The sequence below is a fragment of the Tursiops truncatus genome, chromosome 10 (genome assembly GCF_011762595.2).
Source record: "Tursiops truncatus isolate mTurTru1 chromosome 10, mTurTru1.mat.Y, whole genome shotgun sequence".
Classification (NCBI taxonomy): domain Eukaryota; kingdom Metazoa; phylum Chordata; class Mammalia; order Artiodactyla; family Delphinidae; genus Tursiops; species Tursiops truncatus.
This window is the reverse complement of record NC_047043.1, coordinates 61,032,037-61,055,772: the sequence shown is the minus strand read 5'-3', so window position 1 is coordinate 61,055,772 and position 23,736 is coordinate 61,032,037. Positions and strand designations below refer to the sequence as shown.

General features: G+C 43.1%; 1 protein-coding gene across 22 annotated transcripts in view; it reads right to left on the bottom strand.

The window, feature by feature from the left end:
* LARS2 (leucyl-tRNA synthetase 2, mitochondrial) overlaps window positions 1–23,736 on the bottom strand; it is a 279,513-nt gene that overhangs the window by 105,081 nt on the left and 150,696 nt on the right. For 20 of the 22 annotated variants that reach the window (XR_012334582.1, XR_012334581.1, XM_033864716.2 and 17 more), the window contains one exon: window positions 902–991. The exons of the other annotated variants lie outside the window; for them this stretch is intronic. Coding sequence is in view for 18 of the 20 variants with exons in the window: in XM_033864716.2 (XP_033720607.1) it covers window positions 902–991 (90 nt within the window). In the remaining 2 variants the exon portion in view is untranslated. The remainder of the gene's footprint in view (window positions 1–901; window positions 992–23,736) is intronic. 22 annotated transcript variants of the gene reach the window in all.

The window sequence follows — 23,736 nt, the reverse complement described above, 5'->3', positions numbered from 1 at the left end:
AAGATGAAGCAATGTGATGTGACCCACAGAAAAGTAAATATAATTGTATGTCATTAAATCCCTCTGGTCAAAGGAGAACATCTAAAGTATAACGGTACAATGAGTTTTCTACTTGGTACTTCTGAATTTTCTAGACCAGTGCTATCTGGTACTTTTCTTATGTGGAAGCATATTCTGTTATGATGGGAATGTTTTATATCTTTGCTGTCCAACACTAGCTACCAGCACGTGAATGTGGCTAGTATGACTGAGGACCTGAATTTTTAATATTATTTAATCTTAATTACTTTAAATTTAAATTTCAACAACCACATGCAGCTAATGGCTATCATCATACTGGACGGTGCAGTTCTAGGCCATGTGATGATACTCTTTCTCTCAACTCCTGCCATCTAAGGCTTATCTACTATTACTGACCTCCTGCTTTAAGAAGCATTCCATTTCTTGGGAGGCCACTAGGTGTGGGCACTGTGCTTGTTGTTCTTTAAATATTACCTTTCTCTTCCCAAGACCCGGCAAGGAAGATATTATCACCCATCAGCAGATGAGAAACCATGATTCCTAAAGGTTGTCACCAGCCGGCACACATCTATGAGAGGTAGCTAGGATTTGAGAAACGTGTTCCTCCTAAGCCTCTTTCTTGACTTCATTACAGACATTGTTATGTGCTGGGAATTCAAGGGTGAAAGAAGCTCAAGCCCTGTCCTGGAGGCACCAAACTAAGCCAGACAGTAGTTACTCTCTGGGCCCGCTGTGATTGATTTCATGAATGTGAGGTTGTGTACATTTTCACTGCTACTGTGCAAACAGAGTTTATTTTATTCCTTATTTAACAATGATGTCTTCTAAGAAGATGGAGAAGGTTTACAGAATCTTAAAAGCAGAGCTAACTTTAACGTACCTCTTTTTGATAGGCCAGTCCAGCTTCATAGAGTTTAATAAAGAGATACTGAGTCCATTTGTAGTAATCTGGTAAACACGTGGTTATTTCCTGCCAAAGAGGGGGAAAATCAGGTATAGGCCATTGTAAATATCCCCTCTCCCAACATATGCATCAGCTTTGCAATTCAATTTTGAAAAGCAATCACACTGCAAAAATATTTATCAACCTATAATATTTTTACCAATTTGCAAAGTAAGGGAAGAAGCAATTTATTCTGGGAAGAGAGATTTTATCGAAACCCACCCTCACCTTTCCCAGGGCATGTTTAATGATGCGAAACTCGACATAAGTCTTTTGCACAGCACCACCCACCATGTATGCAAGTAATAGCTGAATTACATTGTACAAAATTGGGTACTCCCATTCTTGTCAGCATAAACATATTTGGGGGGCCAAGAAGCTAATTCATAAACGTTGTTCATTTTAGAAGCAATCACAAAATTCAAGAAGAATATTTGCCTGCTTTGGTATGATCCTCACTGGAAAACAAACCTGTGCTTCTATATATAACTGGGGACTGGTAGCTCTTTTAGACTCATTATATTCCATTTATCCCATTATGTGAATCATGCTGTAGTCTACTTAGGAAGGCCCATTAAAAAGCATTATCAGGGCTTCCCTGGTGGCGCAGTCGTTGGGAGTCCGCCTGCTGATGCAAGGGACACGGGTTCGTGCCCCGGTCCGGGAGGATCCCGCATGCCGCGGAGCGGCTGGGCCCGTGAGCCATGGCCGCTGAGCCTGCGCGTCCTGAGCCTGTGCTCCGCAATGGGAGAGGCCACAACAGTGAGAGGCCCGTGTACCGTAAAAAAAAAAAAAAAAGAAAAATTACACAGGTCTGCAAGATGAACTGGAATAGGGAATGGGGTGGGGGTAAGGGGAATGTGGTGGAAATATTCCCAGACCTTGTTAAGGTAGGTATGTTCTTTAAAATTCTTATCCAGTAGAGGTTTAAAGAAATAGGTGAAGCAAATATGACAAAATAATGACAACTGTTAAATCTAGGGGTTGGGCTCTTTTCTCTATTTTTCTATGTATTTAAGTTTTTCAAAACAAAATATCAAAATACTCCTAATGAATATGTATATGTATGTATGTACATACATATGCATTTTCTCAGCCCCTGAATCTGCTTCCATAGATTGAGAGTAAAAATTACACAGCAATGGAACAGCATGATAATCTTCACTTAGGTTTGTAGTTTTGAAAACTACTTTTATCTAAAATAGAAAAAAGATGATAGATCCAGTCAGGGGGAGGAAAAAAACAAGATTATCCAACCACGCATTAGCCCACTTTCAGTCAGACGGGTGATGCAAAGTGCATTGTCTTTGGAAGTGTCAGCTCCAAGGTGAGATGAGGTGTGTGGGGTACAGGTCCCCTCTTTCACTCTGCCTTCAAACTTGGGTCTGACATTTTTTATTTATATTGTGTTTTTGCACATGTCATTTGAAGAAAAAGTAACATCAGCTGCTAAAAGAGTACACCTCGAAAACCACGGCTCCGGCACCGTCATTCCAAACCCAACAGAACTGTTTCAACTCATGTTTACCTCACTTGCACCGCCCCTCCTGCTGAAGTGTTGGAGGCTCCTGCCTAGAGGAGGCTGGGGACATCCTGGGGACAGGAACCTCGCTCCTGCCCATTTATTCCCATCTGCTGCACACAGGGCCCAGCCACGACCCTCAGTACTGCCCACTCCATGAAGAAATGCCAGAGCAGGAGTCCAGTCTCACAAGAACCATAAGCATGGTAGGTCAGAGACCCTGCTCGGAAAAGTATTTCCTGAAAAAGTCAAAGAGCCTTTCTGGAACCTCCCTTGATTTGTTGATTAAAAACAACAACAACAACAACAAAAACCCGAACAGCTATTTCTAGTCTTCTAATGCCTCATCTTAGTAAAAAGCATCAAACATATCTTTCTGAAATTAAACTGCTTAAAAGCTTCACTGTAGTCAACTGGCTAGAAATTGAGACTCCCTTTTCACGCTTTGGGAACTAATTTAAAACCCAGCCCTGTAGACAAAGGTCTTCTGGGGTTTCAGCACCCACAAAGATGTTAAGACCCCTTCCTTCCTTTTCCTAAAGCAGGGATTCTCAATAGGGAAACTTTTGCTCCCCAGGTATGACTGGAAACATTGCTGTCTGTGACAACTGTGACGGGGGCGAGGGTGGGGGCAGCTGTCAATTGCACCTAGTGGGTAGAAGTCAGGGATGCTGCTAAAACCCAACATACAATACACAAGACATCCCCTAGAACAAAAAATTTTCCAGCCCCAAATGCCAATAATGCCAAAGGGAGAAACCCTACTCGAAGGATTTCAATCTTTTTTAGTCTGAATCTGTAACCATAGATTAAGGGGAATGAGCCAAGCAACTCTGGAGGGCAGTCCGTAAAAACGACAAAACGTCCTTGGGAAGAGTGGAAACGGGAGTAAATTAACTTAGGTTTCCCTCTCTAGCTGGTGTGACCCCATCTCCGTTGAGCACATCATGCAACGCAGGTGGGAATGCTGCACGATGCAGCCACCGGCCCTTCCACCAACGCTGAGACCAACCAGAGGGGAGATCTGGCAAGTTGGGTGCCAGGAGACACAGGTCTGAAACTGTTAGGCACACATAATGCTACTCACTGAGAAGGAGTGACTGACTTTATGAACTAAATTTTAAATCATTCAATATACCTCCGAGTAGCTGTCTGACCTGGAAAATCTCCTGTAATAAATTCATGTAATAAATTTCCTATTTTGAAGTTAGAGAGGTTTTTCTTGACACAACATCAGTTTATCCCCGCCCATGAAAGAGTTGTTGAACAAAATGTTTAAAGATCATCCTTTGGAATGCAGCCCACAGTACCCAAATGTCTAGGCCCAGCCCTGCCTGTCCTCCAAAGGGGAGCCCTACTTCTGCAGGCTGGGGATTCTTGTCCTCAAGCTGTGGGACGGCACCATCTTGGTAAGACTTCTCAGTGAGACCACCAGAGGAGTCAAACGAGGGCTGTTCTCTGTTTTCCAAAATCCCTTTTCATTCCTGTGCCTTCCTTGCCCTGCTTTCCAAATAAGCCAACACCTACGTGAATGCATCCTTCTTTTTAAAACAAAAAGTCAGGTAATTCAAAGTTATAGCTCCAAAAGCAACTGCAATTCGGCCACGCTGCACATAGATCTATATAAAGATGTCGACTTTTATAACCCCCTGAGCTCTAGAAAGTGCAATCTAGCTGCCAAGAGACCAAATTTATGCATCTGGAATCTCAACTAGACTCATTCCTCCACACTTTTAGCATTAGAAATGTTTTAGCATTAGAAATATTTTGCACATTCACAGCCAAACCCAGGGCCCAACAGAGAAGGTGACACATCCCAGAACACAAGTAAGGATCAAAGCGTGAACCCTTGAGGCCTGCTACCCACACCTCAGTGACTGTACAGATTAATAACCAAGCCAGCCTTGCCAGGACTGCCTGCATACAGTGCTCGGCAATGGCCACAAGAAGGCCGAGGTGCAGACGTCCACCAGATTGTCCCTGAGAGAAAACAGCATTTGATCTGTGAAGGTGACTGACTGCAGTGTACCTCACTGAGGTCTCTTCAGGCTGACACTCCTTGCTCCAGGAAAAGACAGAGAGAGAGATCCAAGGGAAGGAAAACCCACTTTGCAGCCATTTGACTGGGTTCAAGTCCTTGCATCATCATTAGCCTTGTAGCCACAGCTGAGTTTCCCTGTCTAGAGGAGAGGGGTGATAAGGTCTGTCAGAGGGGCTGTAAGGACAAATTTGATGATGTGTGTAAAGCACACGCTGGGCACATATGACGGATCGATGGTGCCACTTCCCTTGCTTGACTCAGAGTGTGTGACGAGAGGAGTGAGGCTGGCTCCACCACCACACCCCTCTCAGAGGCGGCTGATGCCCTCTGAGACAGGGCAAAAGGCAGAGGAATGGACTGGTGTCCAGACATGGGCTACTGGGTGTCCAGAATGGACTGGTGTCCAGACATGGGCTACTGGGACAGGGCAAAAGGCAGAGGAATGGACTGGTGTCAGAAGAGCTTGCCACCACCATCCCTTACCAAATGTTGGCTTTCTGACTAAAAAGAGATAGTGGTTATGAGGGGAAGACCAAAACACATGACCCAGACCGAGAAATCCACACCAGGTTGCTCCCAGTCACCTCTGGTGGCAATGCCCACCGCAGGGAGAGCCAGCAAGGTAGCTTCCTATCCCCACCTTTCTGCTCTGGCAGGATTTAGTTGGGTCTTTGTTTCTTGGTCCCACTGCACTTTTGACAGTGATTGGTCCCAGATCACAGAACCACTCAAAGCCATCATGCATGTAATTTGCATTGCAACCTCACAATGTTTAGGTCAGCTATCAGGATTGAAGAAAATGAAACAAACCAAAACCGGAGGCAACATTTTATCAAGTCAGTCATTCGGTGGCCATGTACACGGGGAAAATAAACACAGTAAGAAAGGTGAGCCACCACCATGCATCACAGTCTCCAGCATCGTCTCCCCTCTCCTCAGTCTCAACAGAGCCTTCTGCCTCCAAAACAACCAATCTTGTAAACAGAGGAGAGAGGGGGGTACTCACATACATTTTCTGTGCATTTCTATCATTTGCTCTTTACTGCAATGGATCAAAAGGAAATGTATGGTAATAGCCTTGCCTTTTATTCCTTCCTAGGTTCTCTAATTCTGAAGGGGAGGGGTTCTGAAAGCATAGCACAGCTTAAAGGCTGGAGAAACCTGCCTCAGGATTCATACTGCAGAGCTTAGGAGTAAATATATATACTGCATCAGATGTTCCTCACTGGTGATGGTTCAAGGTTCCAGTCCACAGCTCTGTGCACCTGCTGTGTTGGAAGAAGGGAGAGGGAGGCTCACCAGAAACATCTGCCGGAATAGGACATGTATGGCCACCCCCGCACGAAGTCCTCTAAACTTAGCACTGGCTCTCAAACTTGGTTGCACCTTGAAATGGAGCTTTAAAGGTTACTGGCGCCTGGTTCTCACCTCACCCCCAGAAATTTCATGTGCTGTCAGGGTTGAGAACCATTGCAGAGAGGTTCTTCCCAAATACATCTCCCTCCCAAATACTGCATTAAGTGACAGGGTCCTCTGTCCTGCCCTTGTGTCTTCATGGAACTTAATGAACTGGGCTTCGACAGGAGCTAAGGGCACAATTTAGTCCATATGAGATTTCTAACAAGGGCCCCCAGTGCACTGTGCTAAGAAGGGTCTCTCCAGGAGCCTGTCCTGGATTCAAATCCTTCCTGTGCGCCTCAGGCCTGCCCCAACACAGATTCTCTTTGCCCTTACAGTCAATCGTCACTGTCTGTTTTCACAAAACAAACATAAGAAAACAATAAGAAATAACCACCTCCATCCAACAGACACAGAAACTTGATTAGGTAACTACTGTGCTCAATGATCAGCTGTTTAAAAATACAAGACTGTCTGACAGCTCATCCCTCTTCCCAGAGGAGACTTGGTTCTAGAAGAGAAGCTGCAGAAAACCAACAAGAGTGGCCTGGCCTTCCCCTGGGGCTTCACAGGAAGAGGCAGGGGTGAAGATGACTAATTCCTCACTTAGAGGCTCCTACAGGATCCTCAGGCAGGAGGGGGGGCATAGAGAGTGGAGGCAGACCGCTCAGCACAGCCCTGGCTTGGAGTCTTGATTAGCAAATAACAGAACACATCTGTACACGGCTCTGCGCTCCCAAACTTCTCCTCCAGCTCTCCCCTCCTCTCCTCTCCCGTCCCGCGTCCCACGGTGGTGCTGCAAAGCGGTGCCATGAATGCTGCTTTACACACGAGGAAACGGCACCTCGGTGAGGAGAGGGTGGCCTGCCTAACACTGCCCAGCTTTTGGGTGACGGAATCAAGAGAGGAACCCAGGTCTCTGGGCTCAGAGAGGCACCAGGCAGTGAAACAGCACCTTGGAAAGTACAGCCAGGCTGTGCCCAGACTGACTCAAATGCGTGCTCCAAGGAGGTCTGGGTAAATCAAGCAGGAGGAACAGGTTGGAGCACTCTTAGATAAAGGAATACTGCAGTGAATCTTCTTTTAGGAATAACAACAGCAGTAATAATAGCAAACATTTACCAGGCGCTGCCTAGTACTGGGTCCCATTTTGGCAGTTTAGAAACATCTCACTTAGTTCTTATTATGATGCAAGCAGTCAGTTATTACAGTTATCAAGTGTGGACTTGACATCCCTGCTTAAAATTGCAATTAACCCCTGGCCATCCTGTCCCCCACCCCTTACCTTGTTCCACTTTTTTATTTCTGTAGCGTTTATGACCTCCTAACATACTATATTATTTACTTATTTATTATGTTTATTGCCTATCTTTGTCTCCCCTCCTCCCACCCCCAGTCAATTGTAAGGTTCCTTCATTAAAGAAAGAATTTTTGTTGGGGAGTTTTCTGGCGGTCCAGTGGTTAGGACTTGGCGCTTTCACTGCCATGGCCCGGGTTCAATCCCTGGCCTGGGAACTAAGATCCCAGAAGCTGCGCGGTGAGGGAAAAAAAAAAAAAATTTTTGTCTTTTTTCCTCCCACTGATATATTCCAAGAGCTTAGAACAGTACCTGGTACAATGGATGTTTAATAAAACGGCTGCTGAATGAATGAATCATTTTACCTTTCAGAAAACTGAGTCTCTAAGTAACTTGTTTAAGATCACATAGCCAGTAGGAGGCAAAATTAGGATCCAAACATGTGTCTGAGTGACTTGATGACGTATGACCCCGAATGATTTCTTCCCCTCAATGTCAGCCCAACTTTTGTAAGACTTTCACGTTAGATCTTTTCAAACACGGAAAGCCACATTAACCAAACACATACTACATGTAGTTAAACTTGTGTTATAAATGTTCACATAGCTGTCTTTCTATTGAATATTTGTACAACTTGCACTAAAGCTAGAATAAATATTTTAAATGTTATATCCTTGATTTACATAAAAACTATATATAATTTTTAATGACATGGGAACATGAAAGTTGATACAAAATGGAGTATGTTTTATGGTTTCAATTATATAAGGGAAAAATGATAAGAATACTAGAAAAAATGCTGACATATAAACAAACTGGGTTGCCTCAGGATGACATTGATGATTGTGGGTGATTTTCTTAAAATTATAAAGTTTTCTGAACTTCACTGATGCTGTATAGTGATTGTGTATTACTCTGGGAATTCACCGATGGCTTTACAGTCCTAGAAAACCTTTAGATTCAAAGGAAGAAGAAAACCAAAGAGCTAGGTCTACAGCAATGCGACCCTTGCCCTGGTGAGGAGCTTTCCAACATACTTGGAATACACACCCCGAGACTCACACAGAAGAGATTAAAGGAACTAGAGATGGCCCATCTACAGACAAATGTCCTGGGGTCATAAAGGGGCAACCACATGGCCACCTCTAAGGCCCCCAGACAACCTTAGTATGTATCCATATAACCAATTCCAACAACCCAGGCTCCAAAGGGAAGGATCTGGCCTAAATGCAGAACCACGGGGGAAATATAACAGGGGAGGAGGGCTCACTGTCCACAATCTCTGAGTAAGAGGCCTAGGATGGCCTACCCACCTTCTAAGTTGCTATTATAAGGGTGTAAAGGGCCAGGTAGACACCTTTGCCTGCGAGTAATGAGCAAGAGTGGGGTGGGGGCAGGGCATGCAGTGTCCTGGAATCAGGAGGTTAGGGCTCAGATCCCACCTAGGGGCTATGTGATACAAAGCAAGTGACTTACCCATATCTGTACCTCATTTTCCCCATAAGTTGTGGCAAGTGGCCTCTAAGAGGGACCTCAATGATCCCTGCCTCCTGGTATTCTCACCCTTATGTTATCCCCTTCCTTTGAGTGTGGGCTGAGCCCTAGACACTTGCTTCTGCTTCTAACAAATAGAATACAGCAAGTAATGGGATGTCACTTCCAAGATTAGGTTACAAAGGGACTGTGGATCTGTCTTGGCCGTTGTTCTCTTTGTCTCTTTCTCACTCTCTCTTGCTCTGAAAAAAGCCAACTGCCATGCTGTGAGCTGCCCTATGGAGGCTCATGTGGCAAGGAACTAAGGTAGGCTTCTGCCAGCAAATGCAAGGAACCAGCCCTCAGTCCAGCAGCTAAAAACCACATGAATGAGCTTGGAAGCAGATCCCACCAAAGGCGAGCCTTCAAATGAGACCTCAGCCTTGGCCTTGATGGCAGCCTTACGAGGGACCCCGTGCCAGAGGACACAACTAAGCCATGCCTGGATTCCTATCCCACAGAAATGATGAAATAATAAATACTTATTGTTTTAGGCTACTAAGTTCTGGGGCAATTTGTTATGCAGCAAATAAATAACTAATACATTTGTAAAAGGAGCCAATAATTGGACCAAATCCTGGGATAGACACGAAGATTAAATGAGAAAATGTTGGCAATGTATTTGGCAAATGCTTAGCACATAGATGAGAGGAGAATGGTGATGCCAGGGGCCCCAGGGGTATCTAAGGATCACCCGCTCCCTTCCCCACCGTGGTGGGGTGGAATCAGTCTGCTGTCCAGGCCACCACGGAATGAAAGGGAGGCCTAGTGCTCCATGCTCTTGCCTGGCTGAGTCTTCCTTTTTTTTTTTTTTAATTTTTAAATTTAATTTTACTTTTTCTTATACAGCAGGTTCTTATTGGTCATCAATTTTATACACATCAGTGTATACATGTCAATCCCAATCTCCCAATTCATCCCACCAAACCCCCCCTCCACCGCCATTTTCCCCCCTTGGTGTCCATACGTTTGTCCTCTACATCTGTGCCTCAATCCCTGTCCTGCAAACTGGTCCATCTGCACCATATTTCTAGGTTCCATATATATGCATTAATATATGATATTTGTTTTTCTCTTTCTGATTTACTTCACTCTGTATGACAGTCTTTAGATCCATCCACGTCTCAACAAATGACCCAATTTTGTTCCTTTTTATGGCTGAGTAATATTCCATTGTATATACGTACCACATCTTCTTTATCCATTAGTCTGTCGATGGGCATTTAGGTTGCTTCCATGACCTGGCTATTGTAAACAGTGCTGCAGTGAACACTGGGGTGCATGTGCCTTTTTTTTTTTTTTTTTTTGCGGTAAGTGGGCCTCTCACTGTTGTGGCCTCTCCCGTTGCAGAGCACAAGCTCCGGACATGCAGGCTCAGTGGCCATGGCTCACGGGCCCAGCCGCCCCGTGGCATGTGGGATCTTCCCGGACCGGGGCATGAACCCGTGTCCCCTGCATCGGCAGGCGGACTCTCAACCACTGTACCACCAGGGAAGCCCCTCATGTGTCTTTTTGAATTATGGTTTTCTCTGGGTATATGCCCAGTAGTGGGATTCCTGGATCATATGGTAATTATATTTTTAGTTTTTTAAGGAACCTCCATACTGTTCTCCATAGTGGCTGTACCAATGTACATTCCCACCAACAGTGCAAGAGGGTTCCCTTTTCTCCACACCCTCTCCAGCATTTCTTGTTTGTAGATTTTCTGATGATGCCCATTCTAACTGGTGTGAGGTGATACCTCATTGTAGTTTTGATTTGCATTTCTCTAATAATTAGTGATGTTGAGCAGCTTTTCATGTACTTCTTGGCCACCTGTATGTCTTCTTTGGAGAAATGGCTATTTAGGTCTTCTGCCCATTTTTGGATTCAGTTGTTTTTTTAATATTGAGCTGAATGAGCTGTTTCTATATTTTGGAGATTAATCCTTTGTCCGTTGATTCGTTTGCAAATATTTTCTCCCATTCTGAGGGTTGTCTTTTCGTCTTCTTTATGGTTTCCTTTGCTGTGCAAAAGCTTTGAAGTTTCATTACATCACATTTGTTTATTTTTGTTTTTATTTCCATTACTCTAGGAGGTGGATCAAAAAAGATCTTGCTGTGATTTATGTCAAAGAGTGTTCTTCGTATGTTTCTAAGAGTTTTATAGTGTCCGGTCTTACATTTAGGTCTCTAATCCATTTTGAGTTTATTTTGGTGTATGGCGGTCGGGAGTGTTCTAATTTCATTCTTCTATGTGTAGCTGTCCAGTTTTCCCAGCACCACTTATTGAAGAGACTGTCTTTTCTCCATTGTATATCCTTGCCTCCTTTGTCATAGATTAGTTGACCATAGGTGCGTGGGTTTATCTCTGCGCTTTCTATCTTGTCCCATTGATCAACATTTCTGTTTTTGTGCCAGTACCATATTGTCTTGATTACTGCAGCTTTGTAGTATAGTCTGAAGTCAGAGAGTCTGGTTCCTCCAGCTCCGTTTTTTTCCCTCAAGACTGCTTTGGCTATTCAGGGTCTTTTGTGTCTCCATACAAATTTTAAGATTTTTTGTTCTAGTTCTGTAAAAAATGCCATTGGTAATTTGATAGGGATTGCATTGAATCTGCAGATTGCTTTGGGTAGTACAGTCATTTTCACAATATTGATTCCTCCAATCTAAGAACATGGTATATCTCTCCATCTGCTGGTATCATCTTTAATTTCTTTCATTAGTGTCTTATACTTTTGTGCATACAGGTCTTTTGTCTCCCTAGGTAGGTTTATTCCTAGGTATTTTATTCTTTTTGTTGCAATGGTAAATGGGAGTATTTCCTTAATTTCTCTTTCAGATTTTTCATCATTAGTGTATAGGAATGCAAGAGATTTCTGTGCATTAATTTTGTATACTGCAACTTTACCAAATTCATTGATTAGCTGTAGCAGTTTTCTGGTGGCATCTTTACTATTCTCTATGTATAGTATCATGTCATCTGCAAACAGTGACAGTTTTACTTCTTTTCCAATTTGTACTCCTTTTATTTCTTTTTCTTCTCTGATTGCCATGGCTAGGACTTCCAAAACTATGTTGAATAACAGTGGTGAGAGTGGATATCCTTGTCTTGTTCCTGAATTTAGAGGACATGCTTTCAGTTTTTCACCACTGAGAATGATGTGTGCTGTGGGTTTGTCGTATATGGCCTTTATTATGTTGTCCATGCCCACTTTCTGGAGAGTTTTTATCATAAATCGGTGTTGAATTTTGTCAAAAGCTTTTTCTGCATCCATTGAGATCATCATATGGTTTTTATTCTTCAGTTTGCTAATATGGTGTATCACAATGATTGATTTGCGTATATTGAAGAATCCTTGCATCCCTGGGATAAATCCCACTTGATCATGGTGTATGATACTTTTAATGTGTTGTTGGATTCTGTTTGCTAGTGTTTTGTTGAGGATTTTTGCATCTATATTCATCAGTGATATTGGTCTGTAATTTTCATTTTTTGTAGTATCTTTGTCTGGTTTTGGTATCAGGGTGATGGTGGCCTCATAGAATGAGTGTGGGAGTGTTCCTTCCTCTGCAGTTTTTTGGAAGAGTTTGAGAAGGATGGGTGTTAGCTCTTCTCTAAATGTTTGATAGCATTCACCTGTGAAGCCATCTGGTCCTGGACTTTTGTTTGTTGGAAGATTTTTAATCATAGTTTCAATTTCATTACTTGTGATTGGTCTTTTCATATTTTCTGTTTCTTCCTGGTTCAGTCTTGGGAGGTTATACCTTTCTAAGAATTTGTCCATTTCTTCCAGGTTGTCCATTTTATTGGCATAGAGTTGCTTGTAGTCGTCTCTTAGGATGCTTTGTATTTCCGTGGTGTCTGTTGTAACTTCTCCTTTTTCATTTCTAATTTTATTGATTTGAGTCCTCTCCCTCTTTTTCTTGATGAGTCTGGCTAATGGTTTATCAACTTTGTTTATCTTCTCAAAGAACCAGCTTTTAGTTTCATTGATCTTTGCTATTGTGTTCTTTGTTTCATTTATTTCTGCTCTGATATTTATGATTTCTTTCCTTCTGCTATCTTTGGGTTTTGTTTGTTCTTCTTTCTCTAGTTCCTTTAGGTGTAAGGTTAGATTGTTTATTTGAGATTTTTCTTGTTTCTTGAGGTAGGCTTGTATAGCTATAAACTTCCCTCTTAGAACTGCTTTTGCTGCATCTCATAGGTTTTGGATTGTCGTGTTTTCATTGTCATTTGTCTCTAGGTGTTTTTTGAATCCTCTTTGATTTGTTCAGTGATCTCTTGGTTATTTAGTAACATATTGTTTAGCCTCCATGTGTTTGTGTTTTTTACATTTTTTTCCCTGTAATTCATTTCTAATCTCATAGCGTTGTGGTCAGAAAAGATGCTTGATATGATTTCAATTTTCTTAAATTTACTGAGGCTTGATTTGTGACCCAAGATGTGATGTATCCTGGAGAATGTTCCGTGTGCACTTGAGGTCTTGGATCATGTTCACTATCATTATTCTGAATCCTTTTTCTGGAAGGTTTCCTATCTCCACTTCATTTAGTTGTTTACCTGGGGTTTGATCTTGTTCCTTCATCTGGTACATAGCCCTCTGCCTTTTCATCTTGTCTATCCTTCTGTGAATGTGGATTTTGTTCCACAGGCTGCAGGACTGTAATTCTTCTTGCTTCTGCTGTCTACCCTCTGGTGGATGAGGCTATCTAAGAGGCTTGTGGAAGTTTCCTGATGGGAGGGACTGGTGGTGGGTAGAGCTGGCTGTTGCTTTCGTGGGCTGAGCTCAGTAAAACTTTAATCCACTTGTCTGCTGATGGGTGGGACTGGGTTCCCTCCCTGTTGCTTGTTTGGCCTGAGGTGACCCAACACTGGAGCTTACCTGGTCTCTTTGGTGGGGCTAATGGTGGACTCTGGGAGGGCTCACACCAAGGAGTACTTCCCAGAACTTCTGCTGCTTGTGTCCTTGTCTCCATGGTGAGCCACAGCCACCCCCGCCTCTTCAGGAGACCCTCCAACCCTAGCAGGTAGGTCTGGTTCTCCCCTGGGTCACTGCTCCTTCCCCTGAGTCCTGATGCGCACACTACTTTATGTGTGCCCTTCAAGAGTTGAGTCTCTTTCCCCTAGTCCTGTCGAAGTCTTGCAATCAAATCCCACTAGCCTTCAAAGTCTGATTCTCTTAAGAATTCCTCCTCCCGTTACCAGACCCCCAGGTTGGGAAGCCTGACGTGGGGCTCAGGATCTTCACTCCAGTGGGTTGACTTCGGTGGTATAAGTGTTCTCCAGTCTGTGAGTCATCCACCCAGCAGTTATGGGATTTGATTTTACTGTGATTGCGCCCCTCCCACTGATTCATTGTGGCTTCTCCTTTGTCTTTGGATGTGGGATATCTTTTTGGTGAGTTACAGTGTCTTCCTGTCGATGACTGTCCAGCAGCTAGTTGTGATTCTGGTGTTCTCACAAGAGGGAGTGAGAGCACGTCCTTCTACTCTGCCATCTTGGTCACAATCTCCTGCCTGGCTGAGTCTTAAATGCCAAGTACATCTCCATCTTTTAGGACCCAAACTTTTTGACCCTTTTATTTAAGTCCCCAAATTTTGTTCACCTTTCTAAACAGGCTGTCAGCTCCTGGAGGCAGGTGAAGGTCAGTGGATGGAAGGAGTGAAGGGCAGGCAGGCTGAAGACCAGGGTCTCAGCACTGGACTCAGTCTGTGGGTCTGCTGTGGACTCACTGGTAACCCTGGACAAATGACTCATCTCTCTGGGCCTCACTTTCCTCATCTGGAAACTGCGACACTGTTGTGAGGATCAAGGAATCTGGAGAGGGTCAGCCTGCCTTTCCAACACTGTCTGGCCCAGTATTTATGCATAGCAGCTGCTCAATAAATCTTCATTAAAGCAACAAATACAACAAAATTCAGGACGTCAAGTGTCACTATATTTAAAAAACAAATTAAAGCTTTGAGACAGAGCCCTTGCAAGTTTTCTTAAATATAACAGGTTTTCTAAAAAAGTATCAATAGAATGCCTTTGTTCTTGGAACTAGTCTGGCTTATTCACATTAAATGTTGTCAAGTAGGGGTTCACATGAGAAATGTCACTCCAATTCACAGTGAACCCAGTGTTCTAAGAAACCTGTCTGCAAAACCTTTGAACCTCTAAAGGCAAACGAAGAACCACGTTTACCTCCATTAGCAACTTCTACAATATCAAAAACAAATGGCTTTTCAAAAGGAGACATACTTGAGATCAGTTTCTCAGCTCCCTGGTATAACACTGGTTCAGAATTCTGTGTTTCTCCCCATTTAATCCACCAATGAGAAAATACTCACCAAGAGTCTACCTTACCGAGTCCTTATCCTGAGAGACTCAATAACTGGCTATCATGATAGAAAATGGAGGTACAGAGAATAAAAAGAAGGGAATTTCCATCCAACCCAGGGCTCTGTTTCCTCATTTACTCACTGAATTATTCCACAGAGATTTATTGAGTACCAACAACATATGGGCATTAGGTCAGGGGGCATGAAGATTCAGGCCACCTACCTATGCATTAAGCCTTTTCACAGTCTCTCCTCCCTTAAGCAGTTTCTCTGAACTGTCAGCCCCATTCCTATCCCATTCACACCCATTTGTGTCGGAGAGAAAAGAAAGGCAATCCATCACCCACCTTACCTCCCATAGGCATTCCAGGCCCTAGACCCATCCCTCCCACCTCTCCAGTTCTGCTTTATTCCATTGCATTTGCAGCTTTCCCAACAACTCTTTGTCATCTACAGTCCTAGCCAGGGGTCCCTGTTCTAGACCACACGGCCACTGCTTCCTCCCTCCTAAACTATTTGTTACCCCCCATGACTGCCACTGCCCAGGCTTCTTCAGCCTCACTGTCCGCTTCATCTTGGCTTTATCTTCTCATCCCTCTTCCTTCAACCATCTGTTTAATTCCATCTTGGCTGAGTTTCTCCCTCTGGCCTCCTTTACCTTCCCTGTTCTCCTCCTTTCTTTAGAACTGAGGGAACAGGTGTTAATATCAGGGTAATTAATAAATCATGAACCTAAGCATTTGTTTAAGAACTCATTTTTACATAATTATGTTTCTTCATCTCAGGACTAACTTTAGACTGAAAATGAGCATTTTATGAAAATTGAAAATGACAAATGCTAGACACTCTGCTTTTATAGAGCATGTATTTTATTCTTAAAGGTCTTGTTTTTCAAATCTAGGGCTACAGCTAAATTTTCAAGTAATTTGAAAGATTCATGTTCTACATGTTCTTGAAGCCAATTTAGAGAATGAATATTAAGTGAAGGGAAATCATGGTCTTCGCAGTTCTGAAGACAACTCACACTTTCTGAACTGAAATCAGACTCATCAGTAAGCTCCTCTTTTGCTATTTTCTTGACCACTATTTTTTTTTAATTTAATTTAATTTATTTATTTATTATTTTTGGCGTCATTGGGTCTCAGTTGCAGCAGGCAGGATCTTTGTTGAGGCATGAGGGATCTTTCGTTTGCAGCACATGGGCTTCTCTCTAGTTGTGGCGTGCCAGCTCCAGAGCATGTGGGCTCTACAGTTGCAGCACGTGGGCTCTCTAGTTGAAGCACGCAAGCTCAGTAGTTGTGGCATGCGGGCTTAATTGCCCCGAGGCATGTGGGATCTTAGTTCCCCAACCAGGGATTGAACCCGCGTCCCTGCATTGGAAGGCAGATTCTTTACCACGGTACCACCAGGGAAGTCCCTTGACCATTATTTTTTGAGCATTGTCATTTTTATGGTAACCTGAAAGCTGCCTCCTGCTACAAACTGCACAAGATTCTGTAAACTATCCATAATCGGACAAGAAGCAACAATTTGCCTGATTTCCTGGTAACTGTTCTTTGCCAGCTGACAAGAATTTCATCAAGGCAGTCAAACAATACAGACAGCTTTTCTAACTAGACAGTTGGGAACTGTCCATTAAACTGTCCAGAAAACCCTTCATTAAACTACAGATGAGAGGAATGGGTTTGAGTTGCAGTTTGTCATCGGTCTATTTGGGGAGATGCCAGTATTTCAACTATCCGTGCCAAACCAGCTCTCTACAACTGTTCCATTTTTCTGGAAGGAAAAGAACATTAATTTTATCTGCAACATACTTGAAAGTTTCAGGATCAACAGGGCAGAGTCATCTGAAAGATATTTTTGAGATGTGAGTTCTCTAGGTTTCCTGAATAATGTGAAGGCTATTTGTTAGATACGGACATGGATCCAGAGGAAGAGGAAATATCAATTCATCAATTCCTAGGATGCAAAAATGACAGCAGTGCCCAAAATGAGCTGTTCTGCTGCCTGCGAGCGCCATAAGCAACGAGTAGTAGAAACCCATCACAGCTTAAAAGATTTCCTATGTGACACAGACTAAGAAATAAAACTATAAACTTAGAAAATAGTATACAAAATTATTTTGAAGATCTTTTAGTCCAATGATGTTTAAGGGAAAGATTACGGGCAGGGAAGTGCAGATCAGAATCTCACAAGAAGAAGGAGGGATTTGAAACTATATATGCTGTCTTCTTCTGGGAAGATGGAATAGATGCACTTTTCCTTGTTCTTTCCACTAAGTACAACAAAAAACCTCGAATATTATATATATGTATAAAACAAACATAGACTCCAATAAATTGAAAAGAGAAGGTAGACTAATTAGAGACCTCAGCACCTGAGGAGTGACACAGTGGTGAGTTCCACGGATTTTCTCATAAGTCCCAAAATTGGAGCTAATGAAGCCAGTAATCCAGAAATGCCAAGGAGTACAGACAAAAAATTAAAAAGAAGAAGAAAAAAAAAAAGAACAGCCTGCTCTCTTTAGCCAGAGTACCAGGAAAGGGACAGCCTAGCAAGAGAGAAAATTTAGACAATAATTGCTCTACCTTAGTCAACACCACAGAAAAAAAATGACAGTCCTACCCTCGCCAGCAAGGGCTCAGTGGAGAGTCTAGACTTACAACCTTGGGAGGCAATAACAAGGCAGCCCAATCTCTCTCTGTGTCAGTGTGGCATCACAGGAGGTTGAGTGGAAAGCCGGGACTCTCCTACCTGTACTGGCCGCTAAGCTTTTATATACAGAATGGATAAACAACAAGGTCCTACTGTAGAGCACAAAGAACTATATTGAATACCCTATGATAAACTGTAATGGAAAAGAATATATATAAAAAAATAATGTAAATATGTATAACTGAGTCACTTTGCTGTACAGCAGAAACTAACACAACATTATAAATCCACTATACTTCAATAAAAATAAAATAAAATGCAAGTTAACATAGAAAAAAAACCCTTGGTGGTGTCAGTGGAGACCACAGGGGTGGGGTCTTGACTTCTACCCCAACCAGCAGTAATGAGGTGCCCCTCCCTATCCCTGATGGGACAGTGTCAGAGGAGTTCAAACGGAGAGTCAGGGAGACCATCCCTGCTCTATGAAAACTCCTGAACAGTAAGATTTGATGGGCCTCTGGATGATAACATGCAGGAAGGGTGGCCCATCCCAGTTCCAATGGGACAGAAGATTCTGTGCTTGAGACCCTCCTGGACCTCATCCTATATACTTCTTCATCTGGCTGTTCATCTGTATCCTTTGATGTCCTTTGTAATAAATCACTAATCTAGTAAGTAGACTGCTTTCCTGAATTCTGTGAAGTTCATGAATTCTTGCTAGCAAATTAATCAAGGAAGGGTTGTGGGAACCTCTGACTTATAGCCAGTTGGTCAGAAGCATAGGTAACAACCTGGACTTGTAATTGTCATAAGAAGTGGGGGACGGGGAAAGTCCTGTAGGGCTAAGCCTTTAACTTGTGGGATCTGACACCATCTCCATGTAGATAGTATCAGAATTGAGTTAAGTTGTAGAACACACATCTGGTGTCAGAAGTGAAGGTGCGGTAGTAGAGTACTGAGAGTACAGGAGACACACAGGAATGTTTTTCCTCCAGAAAATCATACAGAGAATATTCTCTGATCGTAATGTTGAGTTAAAGAAGCTAGACGCAAAAGAACACATACTATCTGAGTTCATTTATGTAACTATGAAAACCATATGCAGGTGGTAAAACTGAAAACAAGGCAGTGATTATCATAAATGCCAGAACAGAGGTTCCCTATGATAGTGGTAGTGGGGAGAGATGGAGTTGTGATTGGAAAAGGGCACACAGAGAACTGCTGGGTGCTGCAAAGTTCTATTTCTTAACCTAGGTGGTAGCTGTACATTCCAATAATGCGTTAAGCTTTACATACATGCTTTTGCTCTACTCTATCCACGTTTAATATTTCACAGTGAAAGAAGTTATAAAAATAATCTTGTATTTGCAAAAACATTGACTATTTCTTAAAATTTTGTTTTTATTATTCATTTATGCGCTACCACACGTCAGAAAAAATTGATGGTAGGTCTTCTTATGATTCCTACCTAATAAGGTTTGGGAGCACGATCATTCCTAAGATCCTTTTTTTCTGAATAGAAAAACAAAACCACAGACCTACTGCATCAGAAACTCTGGGGGTGGGGCCCAGAAATCTGTGGTTTAATAGGCCCTCTTGGTGATTCTGATGCTCGCCAATGTTTGAGAATCACTGGTATAAGCACACACATAAATTATCCTTGTGGGCTTCCCTGGTGGCGCAGTGGTTGAGAGTCTGCCTGCCGATGCAGGGTACATGGGTTCGTACCCCGGTCTGGGAAGATCCCACATGCCGCGGAGCGGCTGGGCCCATGAGCCATGGTCGCTAAGCCTGCGCGTCCGAGGCCTGTGCTCCGCAACGGGAGAGGCCACAACAGTGAGAGGGCCACGTACCGCAAAAAAAATAAAAAAAATAAAAAAATAAATAAAGGATCCTTGTTATTTTCACGGAGTAACAACTTCATCTTCAAGACCTTCTGAACTTGAACCACATGCTTAGAGCACCTTGCATCGTACACCTACAAGCACCTGTTCTGTCAAAGGTTGTACTGGCTATTGTGCAAAACTGACCTGGAGACCTGATTCAGCCATGGGGAAAGAGGGAGCAATAGATCATGCCCACCATGTGTGAATGGCAAAGTCCATCACCAAAACTCAAGCCTCTGGAATGAGCATCCAAGATCCAATCTCCTAGAAGCATTTAACAAGTATTAAATTGGTAAATTCTATTCCCATTAGCCAGAGTGTACATCCTTGATAGGACTCATGACCACCACTGGGGATGAGGATAAAACAAACTACTTCCTTGCATAGCCACATTTGCTGAGCGGCCCCAGGAGACCTCCTTCTTTAGTTAGGGCTGAAGAGTCCAAGAACACTATCCTGTCTGAGGCAATGAAAAACTTCCCTCCATGTTTTAGGCTGGTAAGGACTGAGCTGTCACAGCTGTGCATGAGGTCAGCTGCATGTGTGCTAGGTATTCATGATGAGACACGGTTCTCAGCCTCGAGATGATGATAATTCTGAACACTAACCCTTATGCACCAGCACCAACCTTCCCTGAAATGAAAGCACTAGAGATATGCTGCCAATTCATTTCAGTTAAAACAAAGGTATTGCCTCTTCCCTCCCAACCAAAAGAAAAACCTCTGGAAAAAGGTTAATTTTCTGATTCTGAGAGACAGAAAGTAATCTAGAGTCAGAGATCTACCAGACCAACTGCTTCACCTCTGTAAGGACTTGAAAGAGGACTCAGAGAGTCAAACACTTCGAGGGCCTGTTACACGTTGTCAAGGCAACCACAACCCCGAGCTCTCACAATGGGAATCTTCCCAACCAGGTTTTCAGGCAATCACTTGCCCTAAATTCTTTTTGTTTTAGGCTATTCTTTAAATTCTTTTAAAATAAAAACCGTTAAAAATATATCTTTCTATTATCCTGGAACCCTCATTATTTCTTGGAGTTTAATCTTTCCTTTCGAATGTCTAGTCTTCTATGTAAATAAAATTCCGAGGTAGTAAGGGTCTTGAAGCAATAATAATTTTCATTTTGTAATCATACAAATCATGCTGTCTTTGAAAATAAACTCATGCAGGTATGGTCCAAAGGGCGTGTGTTTTGGATGAAAAGAGAGTACTGGTTCCAAACCATGATTATGACATGAGGGTGGGGAAGAAAAGGCTAAACAAAGACCAGCAGAAGTGCAGGCAAACAAACCCACGGAATAAGAAATACTGATAAGACAACCAGTGAAATCTGCAAAATGACTGGTATTCCAGGATTTTATGGTATTATCATTAATTGTTTTAGGTGTGATAATGGAATTGTGAAGAAGGAAGGAAGGAGGGAAGGAAGGAGGGAAGGAAGGAAGGTGAGTCAAGGAGAATGGATGAGAATAAGGGAATGGAAAGAGGACAGTGAAAGGGAAGAAAGACGGGGAGAGAGAGAGAAATAGAAGCAAAGAGATGCAAATAGAAGCAAAGCACCATCTGCACATGGTGGAGATGCCACAAATGCCTCAGCAACCCCCTTAATTTATGTAGGCTGTGCAGCATTGATGGATAAAACTTGGAAAAGCTCGACATCATAAAAGCCTGTCCCAGTAAAAATTCTGATGGAGCCCAGTTCCGATGTGCCTCTTCCACTGCTCCAGGATAACCACACTACACATCCACGTTAGCCCGCTCAGCCTTTGGGGAACGTGGTGGGGGGCACACTGAGTTCGTTTCAATGGATGACTGTCTTGGGGGCAGTAATTCCTATGTTTGCCTGGCCCCAACGGGACTGATGGGCAAAGCCATCAGTCTTATTACTGGGCACCAACATGTAGAGAAGGCAGAATGGAGAAACACGAGAAGGAAATCAAACACAGGAATTTAAAATCCAGTGAAAATGAGTGCAAATAAAATTTCATAAGATCTCCATAGTAAAGAAACTCAGCAGAGTCAACTCTTGATTACTCTAGTAAAGGAGACAAGAAAAGTTAATCCAAACATCATTTATGCCCAGTCCTATGTTCCTGTTTTGTTTTGGTTTTACATTGGAGTATGAGTGTTTGGGGATTGCTCAGCAAGCACCATAAACAGCTAATAAAGCCCTGCTCTCGCAGATTCCACAGGCATTACTTTGAATCCTATCTGGTTTGGATGTTTTTTTCCTTTCGTATACTTGTCTGGTTTTGAAGGGAACTCCTAGGGCACTGCTCCCCACATAATTATCCAGATGACTCCTGATAAAAATCAAGCCCCAGAGTCTATGTCAATCAAAACACAGCCAAGGCCTGGTCCAGAACCAGCTCAGGCACCAGAGCACTGGTGAGATGGTAGAGATCAAAGTCAGAGACACACTTGCCTCAGTGGGCCATACCACAAAACTTAGAAGCTAACTATGTCACTGTCACAAGGAACTCACGGGGGCATCTCCTAGGACCAGTGCATGATCACCAAGGCCATAATCTGAACCCATGAGAGCAGAATGCAGGGTCACACCCTTTCCAGAAAGGCTGCCAATTATTCCACAAAGGAAGTGCTCCACAAAAAAACATGTCTGATCTCTCTCACTGCACAGTTTGGAATTTTATCTCCTCTTCACTCTTCCCTTAGTAGATGTTCAACTATTCAAATTCAGCTTTCAGTTTCTTACTTTCCAAATCGAGATGATACAAGCTATTTGTGGAATAATATCTGAAAAAGTGAAACACAGTGCTGAGCTAAAAGACATCATTTGATTATCATTCTGGCTCACCATTAATTCAAGAAATGTATACTTTTTTCCTTTTAATTCAGAGAATTAAGCATTTTCTGTAAGAAAGATGAGAATGCAGCTCCCGAGCTGGACCATTCCTACAGGGATTCCCATCCAGGCAGACAGGAAGAATGAGTCCATGACCTACGTTTTCAAGTTAGCTTTCTCCACCTGGGGGAGGAAGATAACATTTCTGAGCCATCGTATTTTTTAAATATTCTGTTAACTGTCAGATACCCATCTGCTTAATTATCCAGTTTTTATGGGACTTTAGGATTGTTATTTGCAAAGGGTACAGATCTGCCTTGTCAATTAAATAAACTATTCCTGTACCTCCTCACTCTGCTGCTCTATATGACCAATCAGATTGTAAAGGTTTCATTAAAAAGCACTGGTGGATTTCTGGGGAAAATGGCGTCAAGAACACATGTATCTAAACTTGTTTCCATTACTCCCATTAAAATGACCAAGAGAGGGCTTCCCTGGTGGCGCAGTGGTTGAGAGTCCGCCTGCCGATGCAGGGTTGTGGGTTCGTGGCCGGGTCCGGGAAGATCCCACATGCCGCGGAGCGGCTGCGCCCGTGAGCCATGGCCGCTGAGCCTGCGCGTCCGGAGCCTGTTGCTCCGTGGCGGGAGAGGCCACAAGAGTAAGAGGCCCGCGTACCGCAAAAAAAAAAAAAAAAAGACCAAGAGAATATAAAGATGGGGGCCGAGGGGACTGCACCAATACAGGAAATAACAGAGATGCCACTGACATGCCAGAAATGACAAGGAATTTTGGCAGATGGGACTAGGTTGAAGAAAAATACCGTAAGTCAAATAGCATCTCCCCCTCTTAAGGACAGACTGGGTTCTTGAGAAGCAGGGCTCTGGCACCCCTTACTTGAAACGGCAAATCCAGAGGGGAGAGTGGGCTACAGAGCAGGTAAAAACCCCACCAACTGGACACGCCTGTCTGTGGTGCCTCAGAAATATTTGAAGCAGTCAGGGTGTCATAGGGGCATCTGTGATACCACAACTCACACCCAGGTAAAGATCAGAGCAAAGAGAAAGATGCCCCAGGAGCTATGGGTTCCCTGAACCCGGACAGAAATGAATGAGGCAGAGAGTATGACAGAGCTTCCACTCTGCTCCCCTCATGCTGATGGATCCCTAAACTGATACACTAGTCCACTTCACTCAGGAAATGGGGGAAAAATCCACAAGGTGTCTATGAAAAGCTTCTGAAACAAACAAGGAGAGCACAGCATTTCAAACTTGTAAAAAGATTTATTACAAGAAGCAAAAATAATTTTTCAAGAGCATCACCTTGTACTCTC